Source organism: Ranitomeya imitator, chromosome 6 (assembly GCF_032444005.1).
Source record: "Ranitomeya imitator isolate aRanImi1 chromosome 6, aRanImi1.pri, whole genome shotgun sequence".
NCBI classification, from domain to species: Eukaryota; Metazoa; Chordata; class Amphibia; order Anura; family Dendrobatidae; genus Ranitomeya; species Ranitomeya imitator.
In genome coordinates, this window is record NC_091287.1 from 360,058,303 (window position 1) to 360,085,505 (window position 27,203).

The following is a 27,203-nucleotide window of genomic DNA, read 5'->3' on the forward strand; positions in this document are numbered from 1 at the left end:
TTGACATATGCACAGACCATGGTTCCATGTCCGACCAAGTGTGAGTGTTCAAGGACTTGAATTTACATAAAATATACTGGCTAGAATGGAAGCATCCCCTGAAGCCAATATACCTGTCTCTGGATGAGTCCAGGACAATTTGGGGATTGCCCAGCTAGAGTTAACAGTAAAAGGTACTCTAGAAAATGTATGAGGCTCGCCGGGAGCCAATAATCTGTTTTCGCAAGGGGCCAGGCATAATGATTTGTTGTTCTTTGGGAACAAAGGGACAGGAAAAGAGTACCTACTCAAGGCCCAACATGAAATATTCAGGGGTGTTATCAGTAGGCTCGAAGGAGACAATTTATGCCTAGCGATCAGTATTTGTGTTGGGGGCCCTGTAAGCTGGTGGAAAATGAAGGTCTTTCTCATATAATATGGCAACTTACTAAAACCTTGGAAGGATAGGACCCACTTGAAACCCCTTTCTAGTTAAACTGGTCAGAAGCCAACCTTGCGGGTGTCAAAGTGGCAGGAACTTTGCCGCCTTCCAAAAATCAGCAAGGTCAAAAATTGGTATGCAAAAATAGGGCAGGTTCTTGGAGTTACTAGATTTTGAAGAATAAAGACCAAGTATTTGCACTTTTTCTTCAGATTAAAATTGTTGAAGCACCATGATTTATTAAGCATGTTTCTAGAAGTAAAACAGGACCGAGGTACGAAATTCTTCAAAAACCACAAACTAAGCATTACGTACCATTACATACTGCCTGGAGTTCTTTGAGAGTTAGGCTATGTGCCCACGTTGCGTCTTTTTTTAGCATTTCCACCGCGTTTTTATGCAGTGGAAACTCTAACAAAATGCAGCCCATTAATTGTAATTGCATTCCGCAGTTGCTGTGCCCATGCTGCTTTTTTTCCGCAGCGGAAATGCATTGCAGTAAAAAACGTAGCATGTTCATTATTTTTGCGGAATCACGTAGATTCCACAGCCATAGACATGTAATAGGAACGAAACGCTCGAAAAACGCTTCAATAACACGTCAAAACGCGTCAAAATCCACGTGTTTTTCCTGCCAAGGGTGTGTGGTTTTGATGAGGAAAATTCTGCTTCTATTCTGTAACGTGGGCACATAGCCTTAAAGGGAACGTGTCAGGTCCCCCATGCTCCCTGAACCACCTTAAACAACATGTGACCTCAACGCTAATCCAACCGGTACAGTGCTCTAGACTACTGAGGACAGCGATTTGGCTGCAGCGATCACATATTGTAACAGGAACACATGGGCTACTTGCACAGTGAACAAGTCTGTATGATCATGTTCACACACCACCAAGAAACCTGAAGACACAAAAGAGAATAGTAAAACCAAAAACACTCAGTTTGAAAAAATGTTGCAGTAATCCGCAAGTGCTAGTAAAAGATGTAAAAAACAGGGTATTTGGTTGATACGTTTTTTGCAAAAAATGTATACTAAGCTGCTCTACCAATCTTCACGGTATACCCTTATCAGAGCAGTCCTAACTAATGTATGCAATCCCTATCTGATGTATTTAAAAACCTGATCATCTGTATATAACCTGTGTGAACAGGGTTCAGAGAGGAAAAATCCATGTGTGCATACAGGGTAGAACAGCTTTTGTGCAGATAGCCCAAGAGGAGTGGTGGAACTCCCCAGTCTTGTAGACTTGTAAGCAGTGTAGCGAGAAAAAAAATCTAAACTTCAGAATTACACCAGAATTTTTTGGCAGCCACAACATTGCAATAAAATGCAATGAAAGGTGATCAAAACATCGTATCTACCCCAAAATGTTATCCATAAAAAACATCAACTCAAGGCACAAAATGTAAGCCATCACCCAGACCCAAATACCGAAAAATGGGGACTCTGAAAATGGCGACAAATGCAAAAAATACAACTACAAACTTCATACAAATTTCTGAATTTTTTCACCACTTAAATAAAAAATAAACTATACGTATTTGGCATTTGTGTACTCTTACTGACCCGAGGAATCATATTGTCTCGTCAGTTTTACCATATATTAAACATGTTAAATAAAAAGAAAAATACAATGTGGGACTGTATTGTTTTGCAATTTCACCGCATTTGGAATTTTCTTTTCCATTTTTCAGTGCACTGTGTTGTAAAATCAATGGTGCCATTCAAAAGTACACCTTATGGCTCTTGGAAGTAGGGGAGAAAAAACAAAAAATGAAACTGGCCCAGGGCTGAAGAGGTTAAAGAACTCGGGGAATAGCAATGAGGGTGACACAGGCTAATTAAAGCTTAGTTCATTATTTTTATGTATTTTCTTCCATGGAATTATTATTTTGAACTGGACGTTATTACGTCATAATTAGTGTTGAGCATTCCGATACCGCAAGTATCGGGTATCGGCCGATACTTGCGGTATCGGAATTCCGATACCGAGATCCGATACTTTTGTGGTATCGGGTATCGGTATCGGATACATAGAGATGTGTAAAATAAAGAATTAAAATAAAAAATATTGATATATTTACCTCTCCGGCGGCCCCTGAACTCAGCGCGGGTAACCGGCAGGCTTCTTTGTTCAAAATCAGCGCTTTTAGGACCTGAGAATCACGTCCCGGCTTCTGATTGGTCGCGGGCCGCCCATGTGACCGGCACGCGACCAATCACAAGCCGCGACGTCACCGCAAGCTATTAGCGCGCTCTTTTTTGAAAAATGAGCGCGTTAATGACTTTCAAAGACGTAGCGGCTTGTGATTGGTCGCGGCCACGCGACCAATCACAAGCCGCGACGTCACCGCAAGCTATTAACGCGCTCATTTTTAAAAATGAGCGCGTTAATGGCTTTCAAAGACGTAGCGGCTTGTGATTGGTCGCGTAGCCGCGACCAATCACAAGCCGCGACGCCACCGCAAGCTATTAACGCGCTCATTTTTAAAAATGAGCGCGTTAATAGCTTGCGGTGACGTCGCGGCTTGTGATTGGTCGCGGTTACGCGACCAATCACAAGCCGCTACGTATTTGAAAGCCATTAACGCGCTCATTTTTAAAAATGAGCGCGTTAATAGCTTGCGGTGGCGTCGCGGCTTGTGATTGGTCGCGGCTACGCGACCAATCACAAGCCGCTACGTATTTGAAAGCCATTAACGCGCTCATTTTTAAAAATGAGAGCGTTAATAGCTTGCGGTGGCGTCGCGGCTTGTGATTGGTCGCGGCTACGCGACCAATCACAAGCCGCTACGTATTTGAAAGCCATTAACGCGCTCATTTTTAAAAATGAGCGCGTTAATAGCTTGCGGTGACGTCGCGGCTTGTGATTGGTCGCGTGCCGGTCACATGGGCGGCCCGCGACCAATCAGAAGCCGGGACGTGTTTCTCAGGTCCTAAAAGCGCTGATTTTGAACAAAGAAGCCTGCCGGTTACCCGCGCTGAGTTCAGGGGCCGCCGGAGAGGTAAATATATCAATATTTTTTATTTTAATTCTTTATTTTACACATCCCTATGGATCCCAGGGCCTGAAGGAGAGTTTCCTCTCCTTCAGACCCTGGGAACCATGAGAATACCTTCCGATACTTGATGTCCCATTGACTTGTATTGGTATCGGATATCGGTATCGGCGATATCCGATATTTTTCGGGTATCGGCCGATACTATCCGATACCGATACTTTCAAGTATCGGACGGTATCGCTCAACACTAGTCATAATACATATTTGGTGTTTTCACGCTTTTTTTGGGTGGTGAATAGAGCTGGAGTAAAGGAGGTTTCAGATCTACCATAGCTCTTTAGCTTCCTTTGCAGATCAATTCTCAGTAATGAAGAAACGAACCAGACATGTAACCATGTTGCTTGATTTGTTTTTGAAAGGGTTACGTGAGTATATAAATAGTTTTTGTGGTGAAATCCTGCTGACAGATTCTCTTTTTAAGCTTCTATAAAAATAATAAAGTATTATCAAATGAATCCACACAGAAAGGTGGTAAAAGGTTGACACACGTTACACATCAAAAGATCTTCAAATTAAATTTCCTTCCAAATGGTTTCACTAGTGCAATGAAATTGGGCATTAATGTAGTTTTCTATTTAGACTTTGAGGAAAAATACTTTTGTAAGCTGTGCAGATTTACCCTTGCAGCCATTTCATAATATTCAATATATGACTTTATTGCTGAGGCTTACTGCCAACAAAGCTTGGACTGAATATCAAGCAAAAGATTGTATTTCTCTTTCATAGATTGCTGGTGTCTGCTTTTTGGTTAACCTTGACAGCTGCCCTACAAATCCTCCAACTCTCTCATCCTTGAGATGTACACATTTCAAGCACTAAGCTATGAAGAATATTTGGAATATAAAATGATAATTTAAGTGGGAGTTGTGCATTAAACTTTGAATGCCCCCGTTGGCTAGCAGTCTTATATTTGTCAGTAAACACTTTGTTGACTACATATTGGATATTATACATTTATATGAAAAAATTTGGGCACCCCTATTAATCTGAAGCTTAATGTTTTATAAAAATTGGGTTTTTTTTGCAACAGCTATTTCAGTTTCATATATCTAATAACTGTTGGACATAGTAATGTTTCTGCCTTGAAATGAGGTTTATTGTACTAACAGAAAATGTGCAATCTGCATTCAAACAAAATTTGACAGGTGCATAAGTATGGGCACCCTTATCATTTTCTTGTTTTAAATACTCCTACTTACTTTTTACTGACTTACTAAAGCACTTTTTTTGGGTTTCCAACCTCATTGAGCTTTGAGCTTCATAGCCAGGTGTATGCAATCATGAGAAAAGCTACTTAAAGTGGCCACTTGCAAGTTGTTCTCCTGTTTGAATCTCCTCTGAAGAGTGGCATCATGGGCTCCTCAAAACAACTGTCTAATGATCTGAAAACAAAGATTATTCAACATAGTTGTTCAGGGGAAGGATACAAAAAGCTGTCTCAGAGATTTAACCTGTCAATTTCCACTGTGAGGAACATAGTAAGGAAACTGTATTTACCAATCTTGGCCATTAAAGGCAAACCGTCAGCAGGTTTTTGCTATGTAATCTGACAACAGCTTGATGTAGGGGCTAGGACCCTGAATCCTCGTATGTATCGTTTCAAATGTTGTGTGTTGCTGTTTCATTAAAATCAGTGTTTTATCAGCAGGAGATAATCGCCACAGGAGTAGATGTCTCATGCCTCCTAGTCAACTGCTCTATATAATCCCACTTTTTGTCAATGCACAGTGTACCCAGAAAGCTACCAATCCTTGGTGTGGGCGGGGTTATACAGAGCTATGTATTCTGAGCACTGCTAGATCTAAAATGACAGCATGCAGCCCAGCAAGCAACACATTGCTGGAATCAGGGTCTCATGCTCTTCATCATGCTCCTCCCTGCTAACATAGCAAAAACCTGGTGATAGATTTTTTTCTAAGGCTTTGGAAAATCAAACACATCACCTATTGCTTACTGGCGCATTTTAATAAAGACCGTAGTATAATATAGGTTTGGAAAGTAAATTTACCTTCCTCCTTTTTGTATCTCTTCAGTAAGCTCGCATCCTTGGGAAATATTTGTTGTGTGGCCCATATTCTTGACTTTGATGGTTCACTGCTACTGTTGACAGGTCTTTACACTGTTTTCTGAGCGACACCTGCAGTTTCAACCTTTAAGGCTGGTTCACACTAGCGTTCGGCAGGGCTGCGGATAAAATCCTTCTTCCTCCATTAAGCCCCTCACACTGCCGGGCCTCTTCCTTTAGCTCTGCCTACGTCTGCATGCATCCTGCATACCCTATGTTTAACATTGGGTACTCAGGCCATGCGGAATCCATGTGCACAAAACATGCAGAATGCATTCTAAATGATAGAATGCATAATGTATGCGTTTTTATTGAGTTTTTATAGCGCTTTAGCGCGAAAAAACCGCGAAAAAACCTGAACGTGTGCACATGGCCCCACCGTTTTTTTTAAACAAACACTCCCACATTTGTTAATTGTCATTTTTTTTTTAGTGAATGCAATGCTTTTTGTATAAATTCTAAAGATGGGGTCATGTTTTATAACTCCACAAACTAACAGCTCTTGCTGTCTCATGTTATTGTTTTCTGTAATGTGTAGATGTGGGGGGTGGGGTTCGGATTACTTGGAATTAGCTTGTTTTACTGCATTATGTGCAGAGATGTGATTAACTATACAATGTGAGCGGCATCTTGTTTAAATGAATCAGACAACTCTGTTGTGAAGAAATGCGAGGTCTCCGACTGCTTTTACACTGTTTTATTAGATAATGAAAAGTGACTTGCAGGCTTAGTCATTCATTGTATCGCAGCAAATTTTAATGTCTTTATGCTTTAATTATTTTCAGTCAATGTTGGCTAATTCAAAAAAATTATTACTGTTAACATAGGAAAAGTGAATGCATATAATATTAAACAATTATTACTGTTAACATAGGAAAAGTGAATGCGTATAATATTAAAATGCTGATCTAGTTACGATTAAAATAAACATTCATTTAGTATGCATTAAGCCTTTCTAAAAATATTCGTTTTACTGATCTTTAAAAGGTACCTTCACACATAACGATATCATTAACAATATCGTTGCTTTTTGTGACGTAGCAACGATATCGTTAAGGAAATCGTTATGTGTGACAGCGACCAACGATCAGGCCCCTGCTGGGAGATCTTTGGTCGCTGGGGAAAGTCCAGAACTTTATTTTGTCGTTGGATCTCCCGCAGACATCGCTGAATCGGCGTGTGTGACACCGATCCAGCGATGTCTTCACTGGTAACCAGGGTAAACATCGGGTTACTAAGTGCAGGGCCGCGCTTAGTAACCCGATGTTTACCCTGGTTACCAGCATAAACGTAAAAAAAACAAACACTACATACTTACCTTTCGTGTCTGTCCCGGCGTTCTGCTTCCCTGCACTGGCTGTGAGTGCCGGCCAGCCGGAAAGCACAGCGGTGACGTCACCGCTTTGCTTTCCGGCTGGCCGGCGCTGACAGTGCAGAGGAAAGCAGAGCGCCGGAGGACAGACACGGAAGGTAAGTATGTAGTGTTTGTTTTTTTTACGTTTACGCTGGTAACCAGGGTAAACATCGGGTTACTAAGCGCGGCCCTGCGCTTAGTAACCCGATGTTTACCCTGGTTACCCGGGGACTTCGGGATCGTTGGTCGCTGGAGAGCTGTCTGTGTGACAGCTCTCCAGTGACCAAACAGCGACGCTGCAGCGATCGACATCGTTGTCGGTATCACTGCAGCGTCGCTTAGTGTCACGGTACCTTAAGAAATGCTCTTTTTATGACCTGTTCAAAGAATCATTGACATTGCAGTGGCTCAGTGGTTAGCACTGTTGATTCGCATTGATGGGGTCCTGGGTTCAAATCCCACCAAGGACAATATTTGCAAGGAGTTTGTATGTTCTCCCCATGTTTGTGTGGGTTTTCTTATTATACTGCAATTTTCTCCTACACTCCAAAGACATATTGATCTGAAATTTAGATAGTGAGCCCCCCATGAGGACAGTGATGATTATATTCAAGGGAATCTGTCACCGCATTTGACCCATCTAAAATATTAATATGAGCATACAGGTTATAGAATTCTGAAAAAAGTCCTACCTGTATGCCTCATATCAGATGTCCTGTTCCAGGCAGCATCCTTCCCATTAGCCTGGAAAAGGTAGTTTACATTAAGTGATAAAAGACAATTTATCAACAAGACATCTGATATGTGGCACACAGGTAGGACTTTTTTCAGAATTCTATAACTTATATGCTCATATTAATAGTTTAGATCAAGTGTGATGACCGATTTCCTTTAAGTGGTGTTGTGGAATTAATGGCACTACATAAATGAGCAAAATAAATAGTAAGAGATGTAATGTTTTGCTTTGACTACACTTTTGCCTGGAAAACGAAATTTAGCTGAATCAGGCACTCTGGACAAAGGACCCTCTAATTTAGACCACTGATGGGCTCAGACTTTCCGCATTTCCCTTCAGGAGGAACTATTTACCTCTCCTCACCCGTTGAGAAGCTGGGTGAGGATGTTCTTTGCCTGTGTTTATTGGATGGGTTATTACCGACACCTGGTGATTTCATGTCAATAGCATGTTTAGAAATCTGTTTACTTAGAAAATTGGTGATGTGTTCAATACTTATTTCACCCACTGTATATCTCAATCGCAATTTTGTTTAAACTATGTTGTGCAGGGAATATTGTGTTGAACTTGATATTAATTAAAGGGAACATGTCACCCCCAAAATCGATGGTGAGGTAAGCTCACCGTCATCAGGGGCTTATCTACAGCATTCTCTAATGCTGTAGATAAGCCCCCGATGTTACCGGAAAGAGGAGAAAATGACATTAGATTATACTCACCCAGGGGCGGTCCCGCTCCGATGGGCATCGCGGGTCCGGTCCGGGGCCTCCCATCTTCATTCCATGACATCCTCTTCTGGTCTTCACGCCGCGGCTCCCGCGCAGGCGTACTTTGTCTGCCCTGTTGAGGGTAGAGCAAAGTACTGCAGTGCGCAGGCGCCGGAAAGTTCAGAAAGGCCCAGCACCTGCGCACTACAGTACTTTGCTCTGCCCTCAACAGGGCAGACAAAGTACGCCGGAGTCGCGGCATGAAGTCCAGAAGAGAACGTCATGGAATGAAGATAGGAGGCGCCGGAGCGGACCTAAGACGCCCGTCAGATCGGACCGCAGCGGGACCGCCCCTGGGTGAGTATAATATAACCTCTTTTTCTCCTCTTTCAGGTAACATCGGGGGCTTATCTACGGCATTACAGAATGCTGTAGATAAGCCCCTGATGAGGGTGGGCTTACCTCATCATCGATTTTGGGGGTGACAGGTTCCCTTTAAGTGTTAATAGCAGATGGTCAGGCATTTGCTGCCACTATAGTAATTTTGGCTAGTGGTCAAGAAGTAAATCAAAAGTACATATCCGAAATGTGGAAATATTTCATTATCTCTTTACGTGTATTGATGCCACTGGAGATATGAATTTAGAGAATCCTTTTGCTAGTCTATAGAACATCTTGTTATAAGGTTGTTAAAATATATTGGTTCCTTTTCTGTGTGTTTAGCTGTACGGTGGTTTAAATATTATCTATTTCAGAGCGGCCTATCATACAAATGTTTATTTAAAATGATCATTAAGGAGGTTGTCCATTACCCAAACTCAGTTAAAGCACCACTCCAGCGTTTTCGTTGTTTGTTTGTTTTTCAGCCATGCTTCTAAATGTAAGGCCCCTTTTCTCGATCTACTTCTTGCCGTCCACAGTCTTCACCTTTTTTCAGCGCCTGTCTGGCCTCACTGCACCATTTTGTGATCACAACGTCTGACTAGCCAGAAGTCAGAAGCTACGTCACAAGATCTCAATGCAAGTCTGAGTTCCGAAATTATGCTCTCATAGACTTGTGTTGCCCTTCGTCTTGCTCCATGAAATACTGGAGCAATTCAGCAGATCACAAAGTGCCAGACATCGACTGGAGCAGCAGTGATAAAAGGTAAAGACAGCAGCAGGTGAGTATAAGAAACAAAAATCCCAGTACCATAATGGTCAATGAGACCATGCATCAGTCGGGTGCTATCTGGTCTGATTTAAAGAACCACTCCAATATAGAACATTTTCGAAAAGGAGAAAAATGCAAATTATTGGTTTAAAAAGCTTGTATTTTTTTATTAAACAGAAAGTCACAAAAACATTTGTAAAAACCGTTGAAAAAAGGACAGACAGACAACATGAACAGTGGATTGACTATATCCAACAGGATGATGTGCACAAGATGATTGAGAGTTGGTAAATGTAGGGCAAATACAGTGCAGGTCAGCATATAACCATCACAGCAATGCTAAGAGATAATTGGGTCACAATGACCAATCACATATATTAACTGACCAAAAACGCTGTATTAAGAACTCAATTATTCAGTCAAAAGTGAGTAAAAGACATCTTACCCAATGAAGGAATAAAGTTCAGTGCACGAAAACTGGGTGGTTCCAACCCCAATGCGTGTTTCGCGTGGATTTTTCCTTGCTTTCTCAAGAGGCAGCTGTGGATACATGGTACACCAACAGGACCTTTTGTAGCTATAGTAATGAGTCATATGGTGATCCATGTGACCGCTACTCCCCCAGTGGTTCTGCAGTTGTGGCGCATGTGCACCACACCGCCCGCGTCATGCCGATGACCGCCCCGCTATCAAGTCCGTTCTGCGCGGGAGCACAAATTGCTTCAAAGGCTCCCGTGCATGCGCGGCAGACATCAAGATGCCGAACAGCCCAGTGCGAACAACGGGAGGTGAGGAATGCATGCTAACTGCAGCCCCACAAAGGGGCTCATACAATGTATCACAAGATTAGAGGAAGCGCTCACATAGGGAGTAATATAACTTAGGAATATACTGTGATACTGTGTCTATCTTCGTATCATCAGACATGAGAATCTTATTTCTCATAGTTTGGGATTCCTTCATGTGTTTTTTAGCAAAATCTATGCGGGGTTTCATATGTCCCGCACTGAGGAGAGGCTTCCATCGGGCGACCCTGCCATAAAGGTCCGACTGGTGGAGGGCTGCAGTGATAGTTGACTTTGTGGAACATTCTCACATCTCCATACTGCATCTCTGGAGCTCAGCCACTGTGATCTTGGGGTTCTTCTTTATCTCTCTCAGCAAGGCTCTTCTCCCACGATTGCTCAGTTTGGCTGGATGGCCAGGTCTAGGAAGACTTCTGGTGGTCCCAAACTTCTTCATTTAAGGAATATGGAGGCCACTGTGCTAATTCTATTGTAACCTTGGCCAGATCTGTGCCTTGCCACAATTCTATCTCTGAGATCCTTGGCCAGTTCCTTTGACCTCATGATTCTCATTTGGTCTGACATGCACTGTGAGCTGTGAGGTCTTATATAGACAGGGGAGTGCCTTTCCAAATCAAGTCCTATCAGTTTAATTAAACACAGCTGGACTCCAATGAAGGAGTAGAACCATTTCAAGGAGGATCACAAGGAAATGGACAGCATGTGACTTAAATATGAGTGTCTGAGCAAAGGGTCTGAATACTTACGACCATGTGATATTTCAGTTTTTCTTTTTCGTTAAATATGCAAAAATGTCTGCATTTATGTTTTTTCCAGTCAAGATGGGATGCAGAGTGTACATTAATGTGAATAAAGAACTTTTTTGAATTTGCCAAATGGCTGCAAAATAACAAAGAGTGAAAAATTTAAAGGGGTCTGAATACTTTCCGTACCCACTGTATAAAACAGCGGCCATCCCTTTTAAGTAGGGGCAGGATGCAGATGCCATGCCAAGCAATTTTTTTTTATTTTCAGTATATAGAATTCTGTTCACTGTAGAAGAAGGTTATACAGTTAGGTTCATATATATTTGGACAGAGACAACATTTTTCTAATTTTGGTTATAGACATTATCACAATGAATTTTAAACAAAACAATTCAGATGCAGTTGAAGTTTATACTTTCAGCTTTCATTTGAGGGTATCCACATTAAAATTGGATGAAGGGTTTAGGAGTTTCAGGTCCTTAACATGTGCCACCCTGTTTTTAAAGGGACCAAAAGTAATTGGGCAGATTCAATAATTTTAAATAAAATGTTCATTTTTAGTACTTGGTTGAAAACCCTTTGTTGGCAATGACTGCCTGAAGTCTTGAACTCATGGACATCACCAGACGCTGTGTTTCCTTCTTTTTGATGCTCTCCCAGGCAATCAATGTGGTGGTTTTCAGTTGATGTTTGTTTGTGGGCCTTTCTGTCTGAAGTTTAGTCTTTAACAAGTGAAATGCATGCTCAGTTGGGTTGAGATCAGGTGACTGACTTGGCCATTCAAGAATATTCCACTTCTTTGCTTTAATAAGCTCCTGGGTTACTTTGGCTTTATGTTTTGGGTCATTGTCAAACTGTAGTCTGAAACAACGACCAATCGGTTTTGCTGCATTTGGCTGGATCTGAACACAAAGTATGTCTCTGAATACCTCAGAATTCATTCGGCTGCTTCTGTCCTGTGTCACATCATCAATAAACACTAGTGACCCAGTGCCACTGGCAGCCTTGCATGCCCAAGCCATCACACTGCCTCCGCTATATTTTACAGATGATGTGGTGTGCTTTTGATCATGAGCTGTACCACGCCTTCGCCATACTTTTCTCTTTCCATCATTCTGGTAGAGGTTGATCTTGGTTTCATCTGTCCAAAGAATGTTCTTCCAGAACTGTGCTGGCTTTTTTAGATGTTTTTTTTAGCAAAGTCAAGTCTAGCTTTTTATTCTTGATGCTTATGAGTGGCTTGCACCATGCAGTGAACCCTCTCTATTTACTTTCATGCAGTCTTCTCTGTATGGTAGATTTGGATATTGATACGCCTACCTCCTGGAGAGTGTTGTTCACTTGGTTGGCTGTTGTGAAGGGGTTTCTCTTCACCATGGAGATTATTATGCAATCATCCACCACTTTTGTCTTCCGTGGGCGCCCAGGTCGTTTTGCATTGATGAGTTCACCAGTGCTTTCTTTCTTTCTCAGGATGTTCCAAACTGTAGATTTTGCCACTCCTAATATTGTAGCAATTTTCGGATTGTTTTTTTCTGTTTTCGCAGCTTAAGGATGGCTTGTTTCACCTACATGGAGATCTCCTTTGACCGCATGTTTACTTCACAGCAAAACCTTCCAAATGCAAGCACCACACCTCAAATCAACTCCAGGCCTTTTATCTGCTTAATTGAGAATGACATAACGAAGGAATTGCCCACACCTGTCCATGAAATAACCTTGGAGTCAATTGTCTATTTACTTTTTGTCTCTTTAAAAACAGGGTGGCACATGTTAAGAAGCTGAAACTCCTAAACCCTTCATCCAATTTTAATGTGGATACCCTCAAATGAAAGCTGAAAGTCTGAACTTCAACTGCATCTGAATTGTTTTGTTTAAAATTCATTGTGGTAATGTCTATAACCAAAATTAGAAAAATGTTGTCTCTGTCCAAATATATATGGACCTAACTGTATATATTTTACTATACTACTAGTTTGTCTTGTAATTCCTAAAGATTTCTTCATATATTTAAGGTGTCTTCATCCTATATAATGGAAACAACTTCTTGTTTCCAGAGGTTAACAACAATCTGCCCTGGGCATGTGATTAGCACAAAGGTACATTGTATCTAATGTAATTAATAATCTCTGCATGTGATCACTTGCTTTATATTTCTGTTTTATAGAATATATCAAGAATGGCAGTTTACGAATGACAGCCATAGGACTGACGAACAGTACAACACATGCCCCTGTTTCAGGAAGAGTTGACTTTTTGTGGAAGACTTTGACATTAAGTGGAAGCATACAGGTAAACAGAATTTCAACAGAGATACATTCAAAATATGATCAAGGAATATAGATACAACTAGCTATTGAACCCGTTCTACACCCGGGTGGCGAGCATTTATATTGGTATATGGTCTCCATCCTGGTATGTGCTGCTCCCATCTTGCTCCCCCATCCTGTCATGTGCTGCTCCATCCTGCGCCCCATCCTGTCATGTGCTGCTTCATCCTGCGCCTCCATCCTGTCATGTGCTGCTCCATCCTGCGTCCCCATCCTGTCATGTGCTGCTCCACCCTGCGCCCCCATCCTGTCATGTGCTGCTCCACCCTGCACCCTCATCCTGTCATGTGCTGTTCCAACCTGCATCCCCATCCTGTCATGTGCTGCTCCATCCTGCGTCCCCATCCTGTCATGTGCTGCTCCATCCTGCGTCCCCATCCTGACATGTGCTGCTCCATCCTGCGTCCCCATCCTGTCATGTGCTGCTCCATCCTGCGCCCCCATCCTGTCATGTGCTGCTCCATCCTGCGCCCCCATCCTGTCATGTGCTGCTCCAACCTGCATCCCCATTCTGTCATGTGCTGTTCCAACCTGCATCCCCATCCTGTCATGTGCTGCTCCATCCTGTGTCCCCATCCTGTCATGTGCTTCCATCCTGCGCCCCGTCTTGTCATGTGCTGCTCCCATCCTGCCCCCATCCTTTCATGTGCTCCCATCGTGCGCAACCATTCTGTCATGTGCGTTTCCCATCCTGCGTCCCCATTTTGTCATGTGGTGCTCCCATCCTGCGCAACCATTCTGTCATGTTCTGCTCCCATCCTGTGTCCCCATTCTGTTGTAATGTGCTGCACCCATTCTGCCTGTTCCTGTTTCCATTCTACCATATGTTGCTCCCACCTTTCTCTCTCCGGCTGTGCTGCCTGAGTGCGGCTGTGCTGCCTGAGTGCGGCTGTGCTGCCTGAGTGCGGCTATAATGAGCGCGGCTGTACTGCGTGAGTGTGGCTGTACTGCGTGAGTGTGGCTGTACTGCGTGAGTGTGGCTGTACTGCATGAGTGTGGCTGTACTGCGTGAGTGTGGCTGTACTGCGTGAGTGTGGCTGTACTGCGTGAGTGTGGCTGTACTGCGTGAGTGTGGCTGTATTGGGAGTGTGGCTGTATTGTGAGTGTGGCTGTACTGCGTGAGTGTGGCTGTACTGCGTGAGTGTGGCTGTACTGCGTGAGTGTGGCTGTACTGCGTGAGTGTGGCTGTACTGCGTGAGTGTGGCTGTATTGGGAGTGTGGCTGTATTGTGAGTGTGGCTGTACTGCGTGAGTGTGGCTGTACTGTGTGGCTGTTGTTGTGAATTCTGCTTTTGGGCTCCCTCCGGTGGTTGTAGGTGGTAATGCAGTTGTCCCTGGGTTGCAGTCCTGGTCAGGTGTATCTGCTGATTGCAGTTCTGACTGGGGTATTTAGGTGTGCAGGATTCATTAGTCCTTGCCAGTTGTCCATGGTTGTTGGGAGGTGTTGGACCTCTGTCTGGTTCCTCCTGCCTTGCTGCCAAATCAGCAAAGATAAGTGTCTGGTTTTGTTTCTGTCGTCCATATGCTGTGTGCTTGATAAGGCTACGTTCACATTTGCGTTGTGCGCCGCTGCGTCGGCGACGCAACGCACAACGCAAATAAAAACGCACGCTAAAACGCTGCGTTTTGCGACGCATGCTTCATTTTTTGCCGAAATTTGGATGCAAAAAAAATGCAACTTGTTGCGTTTTCTGCGCCCAACGCTTGCGGCAAAAAAAACGCATGCGTTGCACAACGCAGCACAATGCATGTCCATGCGCCCCCCATGTTAAATATAGGGGCGCATGATGCATGCGTCGCCGCTGCGGCGCCCAACGCAAACACGCAAAACGCTAATGTGAACGTAGCCTTATTCAGTGCTATTCATTTGTTTTTTTTCCTTGTCCAGCTTAGATTGTGTCAGTATTGTCTCAGTCTTGTTGGATTCTCAGGAGTTGCAGATATACGTTCCACGTCTTTAGTTAGATGGTGGAATTTTTTGTATTATCTGCTGTGGATATTTTTGGAAAGGTTTTAATACTGACCGCTTAGTATTCTGTCATATCCTTTCCTATTTAGCTAGAGTGGCCTCTTTTGCTAAATCCTGTTTTCTGCCTGCGTGTGTCTTTCCTCTCCTACTCAGTCAATATTCGTGGGGGGCTGCCTATCCTTTGGGGTTCTGCTCTGAGGCAAGGTAGAATTCCTATTTCCAACTATAGGGGTATTTAGTCCTCCGGCTGTGTCGAGGTGTCTAGGGTTTGTTAGGCACACCCCACGGCTACTTCTAGTTGCGATGTTAGTTCAGGATTTGCGGTCAGTACAGTTACCACCTACTCCAGAGAAAGTTTCCTGCGGCTCCAAGGTCACCGGATCATAACAGGCTGTACTGTGCGAGTGTGGCTGTACTGTGCGAGTGTGGCTGTACTGTGCGAGTGTGGCTGTACTGTGTGAGTGTGGCTGAGTGTGGCTGTACTGGGTGAGTGTGGCTGTACTGTGTGAGTGTGGCTGAGTGTGGCTGTACTGGGTGAGTGTGGCTGTACTGTGTGAGTGTGGCTGAGTGTGGCTGTACTGTGCGAGTGCGGCTGAGTGTGGCTGTACTGTGTGAGTGTGGCTGTACTGTGCGAGTGTGGCTGTACTGTGTGAGTGTGGCTGAGTGTGGCTGTACTGGGTGAGTGTGGCTGTACTGTGTGAGTGTGGCTGAGTGTGGCTGTACTGTGCGAGTGCGGCTGAGTGTGGCTGTACTGTGTGAGTGTGGCTGTACTGCGTGAGTGTGGCTGTACTTACTGCCTGAGTGCGGCGCTGGCTATAATGGATACAGCACAGCGAGGGCTGACTCCGCCCACTCGCATCACTGGTCACATGCTGGTGACATCATCGAAGGTCCTGGAGCTCCACTGGGCTCTACATCTACCCTGACCGGAGCTGCAGAGCACGGAGCCCCCATGGCCGCTATATTATGGGGGATACACGGGTGTGTGGAGCCCCCATGGCTGGTATATTGGGGGGGGGAATAAGTAAGTTCGGCTGCGTCACTCTTGTCCAGACTGCGAAGGCGCGGTGCGTCGCGCTTGCGCAGTCTATAAAGGCTTCGGACAGAGTGACGCTCCCACCGTTATAGTATAGATTTCAGCTACATTTAGTTAGTTTTGCGAACCCTAAGTAAAAAGGCTTGGGGGTAGAAATCCTTAGATTTTTTTCATTACATGCAACCATATGGCTTTCATGCTTGACATTCTTTTCCTGCACAGTGGAGTTCATTACCTTTACGTATAAAGAGCATGTCGGCACACATTGATGTGAAAGGAGATTCTCATCAGCCATTGTAAAAGGCAGACCGAAGCTCCACCTAAAGCAAAATGCTACCAGATATGGAAACAATCACATGGAATATATCTGTTGTGTTGTTTTTGTATTCATGGCATACGTGTACATGCTATGGTGAGTGATCATGCTGCGAACTTTTTGATCTTCACTGCAGGTCAAGGTCTTGTACAGGATTTTGATGAGCTTTCATAAAATCTTAACAGCATTATGCATATTTTAATATGCAGCAATTCTTCTACCATGGCAATTTAGCTGCTCACACTTTTAATTCCTTCTGAATGGGTCCATGGTAGTTAAGAAACGTGCAATATTAGGAGAAGAAAAGAAAAATACCGTAAGTGGAACTCAAACCTATCAGATTATTTTGTGCTTTTTTAATCTAAGGTCTTATAGAAATAGAGAGTGAAAACTAGAGAAGGCCGAACATCGTTGGCTCCCTCCTTGTTCGGCAAGCTATAGCACTTACCGAAGAAGTTGCAGCACGAACCCGAATACCTGGCACGCTCCCAATAATCAGGTTTCCGGCGCCACAGCTGCATGTGTCATAGCTGTGTGACAATCACAATACACAGGCTCTTCTTGCATGTGTTGTAACCGTCACACAGCCGCAACACACGCAGCTGCAGAGCCGGACACCTGATTATTGGGAGTGATCCAAATATCTGGGTTACCGCTGCAGCTATTCGGTAAGCGCTATTAGCTAGCCGAATAAGGAGGCATCCAACAATATTCGCTCACGTCTAGTGAAGAAACAGAATGGGCTACAGCTAATTACACTTAAGAGGGCCAGATGAAGCATAATTAGAGGCAAAACAGCAGTAGCCCAGTCTGTGTATCTTCACTCTGTATTCCCATATGATCTTGGATTAAAAAAGGCACAAAATAATGCACCAGTGGTGAGTGTCACTTTGTTAATTTGATTGTACAGTTAAACTACCCTTGCATATTGCAGTTGTATATACTTGCGGCTCTTCCGGTTTGCTCATCTCTTGCAATGGATGAAAAAATTGGAATGTTCTTGCAATCTACAGTATGAGGTTGAGTATGAGTATGTTGGGTACTAATGGCCGTTTCCTTTATTTCATAGAACTGCTTCTTGATGGATGTAACCGTTCTAGATGAATTAGAAGCTCCATTTTGGTGTTGTAGTGCCCCAGTTCAGCTATATGAAAACAAATCTCCGGAAATGCGTTATGACTTTATGGGGCAGAGCTTCCAAATAGGATACAGCGATGACATTGGAAAAGTTCGTGCTGAACTGATTTGGATGAAAGAAACAGAAGAACTTTTTGTGATAAATCTGGTTTTGCACTTAAATACAGAGAAAGTCAACAGCTACTTTGGAACAGATTATGCAGTGAGTAAAATATTTCTACAGAAAACATTTCTCCTTTTGCTGTGGTAGATATTGCAATAATACAGAAATGCTCACTTGCTATGAGCGCCAACCACCGGGCTCATAGCAATCCGGCTATGACAACCATAGAGGTCTGCTGGAGACCTCTGGTTGTCATGCCAACCCATCAGTGACCCGCAGTCGCGTGACAGTGTTATCGATGGTCGGGGTTTCCGGCGCGCTTCCCACAATCCCAAATGAAATGCTGCTGTCAGAGATTGACAGCGGCATTTAACGGGTTAACAGCTGCGGGTGGATCGAGATTCCACCCGCGGTTGTTATAGGCACATGTCAGCTGTTCAAAACAGCTGACATATGCAAGAAAGATGTGGGCTCAGCGCCAGAGCCCACATCAAAGGGAGGGAGTCCGCTGTGTGCGTGTTATTACGCCCGGCTTCAGAAAGGGTTTAATATTGAGAAATGACAGAGGGAAAAAATATTGTATACCTGAAGAAAAAAAGGGGCAAAATGCCATGGAATGTCATAATCAGCTGAAATCTATCAGTAACCAGAAAGCAATACTGTCACTTAGTGAAAAAAGGTCAGCTGGTTCAACTGATGGCCTATAAAAAGGTATCTTATTACCCGTGTGACACACAATAAACATCTCATGATGGGTACAGACAGTGAGCTATGTCAAGACCTTCACAACCTTATTGTTGCCAAACATATTGATGGCATTGGTTACAAAATTTCTAAACTACTGTTGGGGCCATAATCCAGAAATTGAAAGAACATAATTTCACCATAAATTGGCCATGACCAGATGTTCATCACAAGATTTCAGACAGAGTAGCAAAAAGAATTATTAGAAGAGTTGTCAAAGAGCCAAAGACCACCTGTGGAGAACTTTAGAAAGACCTGGAATCAGCAGGTAAACTTTGCTTCTAAGTTCTAAATAATTGTAAAAATATTAAAAAAAAAGTAGAAGAAATAATTTAAAAAAAGCAGAAGATATTGTACCCATAAATAAGTATTTGTATGAACAAATAAAATTACACATATTTGTTATTGCCGCATCCAGAACGACCCAACCTGTAAAACTATCCCACTAGTGAACCCTTTTAGTGAACATTTTGCCTCCGAAAAAATCAGAATAGAAAGCGATCAGAAAATGTCGTGTGTCTGAAAATGATACCAATAAAAACATCAACTCGTCCCGCAAAAAAAGCCATCGCATGACTCCGTCAGCCAAAATATTGAAAAAGTATACCTCTCAAAATATGGTGATACAAAAAATAAAATTTTTTGAAATAAAAAGCATCTTTTAGTGTATGACAGCAGCCAACCATAAAAACCCAATATACATCTGGTATCGCTGTAATCGAACCGACCCAAAGAGTAAAGTCGCCTAATCACTTATACCGCACGAGGAACAGCGTAAAAAATAAGTAAAACCAATTCTTCACATTTTGTGGATTTTTGTCATTCTGCCTCCCAAAGATTGCAGTAAGGCTCAGCGCACATTTATCCTGCGCTGAGTGCTTACACTGGGGTTTACGTATAAATCTCTGAAATACGGGATTCAGACGGAACCCCTGGAGGAAAATTCCCTATAATGAAGCAGATGGTGGCACTGTGGATGCCTTCTGACTTGTGATCTGGCGGTATCCGTCTTTTTAAGATTGCATAAAAGTGCCGTCGGTCACAGTTTTGTGCACTTCTGAAAAGAAGAACACTGCTGAACAGAGGCCAGACAGAGTCCAGAGTAAATCTGCTGCCTCATTATAGTGAATGGATACCTTGGGGGTTTCATCTGAATCGCGTCACTCAGATTTAGATGGAAACCCCAAAGTAAGTGTTCAGTGTAGAACACCAGATAAATGTGATCACAAACATTAAGTAAAATGTTCCCAACAAAAGCTTCAACTCAATCCACAAAAAAGCAAGTCGTCACTCAGGTCTGTCATCTATTAACAGATATATAGGGGCTTCCACATTACTGGTGGTAGTTAGTGATGAGCGAATATACTCGTTACTCGAGATTTTTCGAGCATCCTCGGGGTCCTCCGAGTATTTTTTAGTGCTTGGAGATTTAGTTTTTCTTGCCGCAGCTGAATAATTTACATCTGTTAGCCAGCATAAATACATGTGGGGATTCCCTAGCAGCCAGGCAACCCCCACATGTACTTATGCTGGCTAACAGATGTAAATCATTCAGCTTCGGCAAGAAAAACTAAATCTCCGAGCACTAAAAAATACTCGGAGGACACCCGAGCGTGCTCAAGAAATCTTAAGTAACGAGTATATTCGCTCATCACTAGTGATAGTACAAAGGCTCTGGAAAAGCGAAATGGCTCCTCACCCTCCAAAAGAAATTCAGCAAATTCTCTGCTCCCAAATCCAAATGCCAACTCTCTTCTGAGCCCCACAGTGTACCTAAACCACATATAGCGTCCACATTTGTGGCATTTCTGAATCAATAAGAGCCCACCTAACATGTCCATGTCTCCAGAAGCACAGGTTGGGCGTAATGTACGGTCACTACAGCGTACTGGTCACCACAACGGGAGTTTGCAATTTCTCAGTCGCCCAAGACAGCACTACCAGAGAGAGGGGATCCGCCCTTCAGGGACAGGAAACCTACAGGGGAACTTCCTCGGACGGTACCTGTCATGACCGACCGGAACGTGAAAACCAACCTGGCGAAGATCCGGAGCCGGCGAGTCCGGGTTCTGGCAGCGGGGAGGCCCCTGCCACGGCTGTTCCGGTATCCGAGGCCGCCACGGCTTCGACCGATTGGTCTGGAAGCGTGAGCGGGGGGGAAGCCCAGCCGCCACTCCGGATAGGAGTTGGGGCGCTCCAGCACTCTGCGCACACAGGACGCCGGATTCCAAGATGGCGTCGAACCGGAAGTAGTGGAGGAACTTCCGGTTCGGGGGCTGTGAGCTGAATGATATTTATGTAAAAAACCAAAGATTCAAAATGGAGTCAATAAAGTCAACAATAAAAAATCTGTTTCCAAACTGTTTTATGATAGCTCTAGATCTCAGCGACGCGTATTATCACGTCCCCATCCACAAGACCTCTGAGAAATTCCTCAGACTGGCAGTAGTCAGAAAAGGACAGACCAGGGAATACCAATACAGGGCTCTTCCCTTTGGCATATCAATTGCTCCCCGCATCTTCACCAAGTTGATAGCGGAGATGATGGCACATCTGAGAGAGGAAGACGTCTTGATTATTCCGTATCTAGACGACTTTCTGATTGTGAGCAACTCGGCCGAACTCTGCCGTCAGCAATGTGACAGAGTGATAGACACCTTAAAAAAATTGGGCTGGCTGGTGAACCTACAAAAGTCAAAACTGGAACCAACCAGTGTTCAAGAATTCTTGGGTCTCACCTTTGACTTAAGTTCTCAAGTGTGTCACCTTCCAGACAAGAAAAAACAAAAGATAATCCACCTAGTATCAGAAGCGCGTGCAAACCCTACCATGACTCTTAAGAAAGGCGATGTCATTACTGGGGTCCCTCTTTGCCTGTCTCCCAGCGGTTCAGTGGGCACAGCTCCACACAAGAACACTCCAGTGGGATATTTTAAGAAACCAAAAACTACTAGGAGGGCGGTTAGAGAGTCGAATGACTCTAAGTTTACCTACTATTCATTCCCTAGTCTGGTGGTTAAATCCCAGCAACTTATCAAAAGGGATTCCCTGAGTGATAGAGGCGTCTCAGATAGTCACCACAGACGCAAGTCCCACAGGGTGGGGGGCTCATTGGACAACAAAGTCGCTCAGGGGATATGGACAATTCAGGAGCTCAGGTCTTCCTCAAATCAAAAAGAGCTGAGGGCCGTAAATCATGCACTACTATACTTCCTAGACCAGCTACAAGGCCATCATGTCCGAGTATTCTCGGACAGCAAAGTAGTAGTAGCTTACTTAAACCACCAGGGGGGAACTGTTGTGAATTCTGTGGCAGAGTTCACTCCTGTGGTCACAAGTGGTACTTCGGCTGATTCTCTCTGGGATCTTCCGTTTGTGGAGGAAAGTAGTACTGCAGCTTCTGAGTTTCCTCCCTCAGGTGATCTGGTGAGCTCGTTAGCTTCTTCTCTACTTAACTCCACCTGATGCTTTGATCTATGCTTCCTGTCAATGTTTCAGTGTTTTTTCCCTGGATCATTCCTGTGGCCTGCTGCTCTGCAAAGCTAAGTTTTGCTTATTTTATTTTGTTGCTATTTTTCTGTCCAGCTTGCTTTATTGGTTTTTCTCGCCTGCTGGAAGCTCTGAGACGCAGAGGGACCACCTCCGTACCGTTAGTCGGTGCGGAGGGTCTTTTTGTCCCCTCTGCGTGGTTTTTTATAGGTTTTTGTGCTGACCGCAAAGTTATCTTCCCTATCCTCGTTCTGTTCAGCTAGTCGGGCCTCACTTTGCTAAATCTGTTTAATCTCTATGTTTGTGTTTTCATCTTACTCACAGTCATTATATGTGGGGGGCTGCCTTTTCCTTTGGGGAATTTCTCTGAGGCAAGGTAGGCTTATTTTTCTATCTTCAGGATTAGCTAGTTTCTCAGGCTGTGACGAGGCGCCTAGGTTCTGGTCAGGAGCGCGCCACGGCTACCTTTAGTGTGGTTTGATAGGCTTAGGGATTGCGGTCTGCAGAGTTCCCACGTCTCAGAGCTTGTTCTATTATTTTGGGTTATTGTCAGTTCACTGTATGTGCTCTGACCTCCATGTCCATTGTGATTCTGAATTGCCTTTCATAACAGGGAACCAGGTCTCAATCATTAATGAAAACCACCTCCGAAATTTTCAGCTTGGTACAAAACAACTTCCTGTCCCTATCAGCCCTACATATAAAGAGTGTAGAAAACCAGAAAGCGGACTTCCTGAGTCGTACCCAACTAAAGCAGGGGGAATGGTCTCTGAATCAGGGCATCTTCAACAAAATTACAGATCTGTGGGGAATCCCTGTAATAGACCTCTTTGCCAATGTGCACAACAGGAAAGTGGAAACTTTCTGCTCCCTAGGTTCCAGGGGGAACCCTCAGGCTGTGGATGCGTTAACAATTCCCTGGACACAGACCCTGGCTTATGCATTTCCCCCTACTATTCTCATTCCAGCAGTCCTGTGGAAAATCAGACAGGACAAATCCAGACTCCTCTTAATAGCCCCCTTCTGACCCAAGAGAGCCTGGTTCTCATGGCTGAGGATGCTATCGATCACCGATCCCTGGGTTCTTCCGGATCTTCCAGACCTCCTGTCTCAGGGACCGGTGTTCCACCCTCAGTCAGAGAATCTCCATCTGACAGCGTGGAATTTGAGAGGTCATTATTCAGGGAAAGAGGGTTTTCTGACATACTAGTATCCACACTAATAAAAAGTAGAAAACCTGTGACCACAAAAATATACGGCAAAACCTGGAAAAAAGTTTTGTCCTCCTCCGGGGTAAGGTTGCAAGACGGGGTTCCAGTGGCTGAAATATTAGAATTTCTACAAAAGGGGATAGACCTAGGCCTTTCAGTAAGTACCTTAAAGGTACAGATAGCAGCTCTAGAAGCATTATACTGTGAAAACATAGCGGCCAACCCTTGGGTAATACAGTTTGTCAGAGCAGCCGCAAGGTCTAAACCTGTAACTATACATAGATTACCAACCTGGGATTTGAATTTAGTATTGTCAGCCCTAACATAATCCCCATTTGAGCCTATAGAATCGGTACCCCTTAGGATTCTTTCACTTAAAACGGCCCTCCTAATAGCCCTGACATCGGCCCGTAGGATAAGTGACCTCCAAGCCCTGTCTGCAAACCATCCCTTTACACAAATCCTGGACGATAAGGTTATACTAAAAATAGACCCTGCTTATCTACCAAAAGTTGCGTCCACATTCCATAGATCTCAGGAAATAATCCTTCCTTTCTTCTGTCCAGACCCTAAAAATAAGAAAGAAGAAAAATTCCATACACTAGATGTAAAAAGGTGTCTAGTCCAATACATTAAAATCACCCAGCAGTATAGGAAGGAAGGGTCTCTTTTTATCTGCTTCCAGGGGCCCAGAAAAGGACTCAAAGCTTCTAAGAGCACTATAGCTTAATGGGTCACAGACGCAATAGCCTTGGCATACTCATCCACCGGGAACGCCGTTCCGCAGGCACTGAAGGCCCACTCTACAAGTGCTATGGCGACCTCCTGGGCCAAAAGGTCAGAGGTACCATTAGATCAAATTTGTAAGGCGGCCACCTGGTCATCACCTTCAACCTTCTTCAGACACTACCGCTTAGACCTAGCCTCTTCGTCTGACCTAACCTTCGGAAGAAGGGTTCTGCAGGCTGTGGTCCCTCCCTAAGCAATGATCTCTGCAATTCTCTCTGGTAGTGCTGTCATGGGCGACTGAGAAAAGTGTAGTTACTCACCGATAACGGTGTTTCTCAGAGCCCATGACAGCACCTGCTTATTCCCCCCCTCATCACGTGTGCGGTGAGCACATTATTTTGTGTGAAGTGGTTTTCCATATAGACACGGTTTTCACTTGTTAAGCATTATGATTAAATTGCATATTTTTTGTGTTGTTGTGACTAACCTGGAGGACCTCCGATGCTCTGTAAACAAAACTGATGCAGGGGAGAGGTACCGCCCTTTTATCCTGTAGGTTTCCTGTCCCTGAAGGGCGGATCCCCTCTCCCTGGTAGTGCTGTCATGGGCTCTGAGAAACACCATTATCGGTGAGTAACTACACTTTTTCACTCTGCAACATTCATTGCTGCTTGTTTCTGGACAATATCCATGCAATCAAAATCGGCACTATACCTGTAGATAAATTCCCAAAGGGGTATAATTTCCATAATCTGCTCACTTGAGAGGGGATTCTGCTCTTCTAGCAATTAGGGTCTCTGTATGTGGAGTCCGTAAACTGTTCTAGGAAAATCTGCGCTCAAGGAGGCAAATGGCACTCTGTTCCTCCCGCCATATGGCTAAGTAGTACTGTACAGCCACATACGGGATATTGCCACGATCAGTAGAAATTGTGGGACAAATTATGGTGCCATTTTTACCCACTTCTTGTGTGAAAATGTAAGATCTGGGGATAAAACAAAATTTTGGTGGTAAAAATGTAGTTATTTTTTCTTCACTGCCCAATGGTATAAAATTCTGTGACACACTTGTGGTGTCAATATAATTACTGCACCCCCCTAGATGAATTGGTTTAAAGGTGTAGTTTATAAAATGGGGTCATTTATGGGGAGTTCTGCGGTTCTGGCACCTCATTGGCTCTCCCAGTGGGTCATGACACCTGCAAACCATAACAGTAAAATCTGGCCCTCCTTCCTTTCTGAGCTTTGCACTGTGCCTGAAAAATATTTCCCGATTACATGTAGGATATTCCTGCAATCAGAAAAAAATGGACTTCAGTGTGTTGTAAAAAAAAATTCTTATTAGCCCTTAGAAAAATTAAAAACTTGAGGCTAATACAACATTTTAGTCGAAGAAATGTAATTATTCATTCTCCACTGCTCAATGGTATAAAATTCTGTGAGGCACATGTGGTGTCAATATGACCAGTGCACCTCTAGATGAATTCAATGGGGAGTGTAGTTTGTAAAATGAGTTTGCATATAGGGGGTTTCTGTTCTGGCACCTTAGGGGCTCTGCCAATGTGACATGGTACCCTCAAACCATTCCAGCAAAATCTGAACTCCTATATTGCGCCTCTTCCCTTTTGAGCTTTGCACTATGCCCCAAAAGTAGTATTCCCCCACATATGGGGTATCGGCGTACTCGAGAGAAATTGCACTACAAATTCTATGTGCAATTTCTCCTGTTACCCTTATGAAAATGCAAAATTTGGGTCTAAAATAACATTTTTGTGAGGAAAATGTGATTTTATTATTTTCACGACTCAACAGTTTAAACTTCTGTGAGGCACCTGGGGATTCAAGGTGCTCACCACACATCTAAATACATTCCTTGAGTGGTTTAGTATCCAAAATGGGGTCACTTGTGAGGGTTTCCACTGTTTAGGCACATCAGTGGGCCTCCAAACAGGATATGAAGTCCGCTAATGATTCCAGGAAATTTTACATTCAAAAAGTTAAATGGCGCTCCTCCCCTTCCGAGCTCTGCCGTGAGTCCAAACAGTGGTTTTCTCCCTCATATGGGGTATCAGCATGTTCAAGAGAAATTACAGAACAAGTGTTGGTGTCCATTTTTTCCTGTTACCCTTGTCAAAATATTAAAAAAAATGGATCTAAAGTAAATTTTTTGGTTAAAAAAAGTTAATGTTCATATTTGCTTTTCCACATTCCAAAATTCCTGTGAAGCACCTGAAGGGTTAATTAACTTCTTGAATATGGTTTTGAGCACCTTGAGGGGTGCAGTTTTTAGAATGGTGTTAGTTTTGGGTATTTTTTGTCATATAGACCAAATGCGATGTGGTCCTTTAAAATAAAAATGGTTTTGTAAATTTTGTTGGAAAAATGAAAAATCACTGGTCAAATTGTAATTCTTATAATGTCCTGACTACACTGTGTTCCAAATTATTATGCAAATTGGATTTAAGTGTCATAAAGATTTAATTGTTTTTTCAAATAAACTTGTGGATGGTATTGTGTCTCAGGGCTCAATAGATAACTGAAATCATTCTTAAACACATGTGATAATTATTTTTCCAGGTGATTCTAATTCAAGGAAAACTACTTAAAAATGATGTTCCACATTTTTAAGCAGGCCAAAGTTTTCAAGCAATATGAAAAATAAAAAGGATCTCTCTGCTGCTGAAAAGCGTTAAATAGTGCAATGCCTTGGACAAGGTATGAAAAAAATAGATACTTCACAAAAACTTTGTGATCATCATACTGTGAAGAGATTTGTGACTGAAACAGAGCACAGACAGAGTTCATGCAGATAAACGCATAATGAGGAAGTTTTCTGCCAGACAAATTCATTGGATTAAGAGCGCAGCTGCCAAAATTCCATTACAAAGCTGCAAGCAGTTATTTGAAGCTGCTGGTGCCTCTGGAGCCCCTTGAACCTCAAGGTGTATGATCCTTCAAAGGCTTGCTGTGGTGCATAAACCTACTATTCGGCCACCCCTAAACAGTGTTCATGAGCAGAAACGGTTGCAGTGGGCCCAGACATACATGAAGACTAATTTTCAAACAGTCTTGTTTACTGATGAGTGTCGA

The 27,203-nt window shown here is 43.5% G+C and overlaps 1 protein-coding gene across 2 annotated transcripts in view; it reads left to right on the top strand.

Moving 5' to 3' along the window:
• The window catches only part of FBXO15 (F-box protein 15), a 183,738-nt gene that overhangs the window by 135,340 nt on the left and 21,195 nt on the right, over nucleotides 1-27,203 (top strand). For both annotated transcript variants that reach the window (XM_069730974.1, XM_069730973.1), the window contains exons 10-11: nucleotides 13,219-13,343; nucleotides 17,771-18,040. In XM_069730974.1, coding sequence (XP_069587075.1) covers nucleotides 13,219-13,343; nucleotides 17,771-18,040 — 395 coding nt within the window. The remainder of the gene's footprint in view (nucleotides 1-13,218; nucleotides 13,344-17,770; nucleotides 18,041-27,203) is intronic.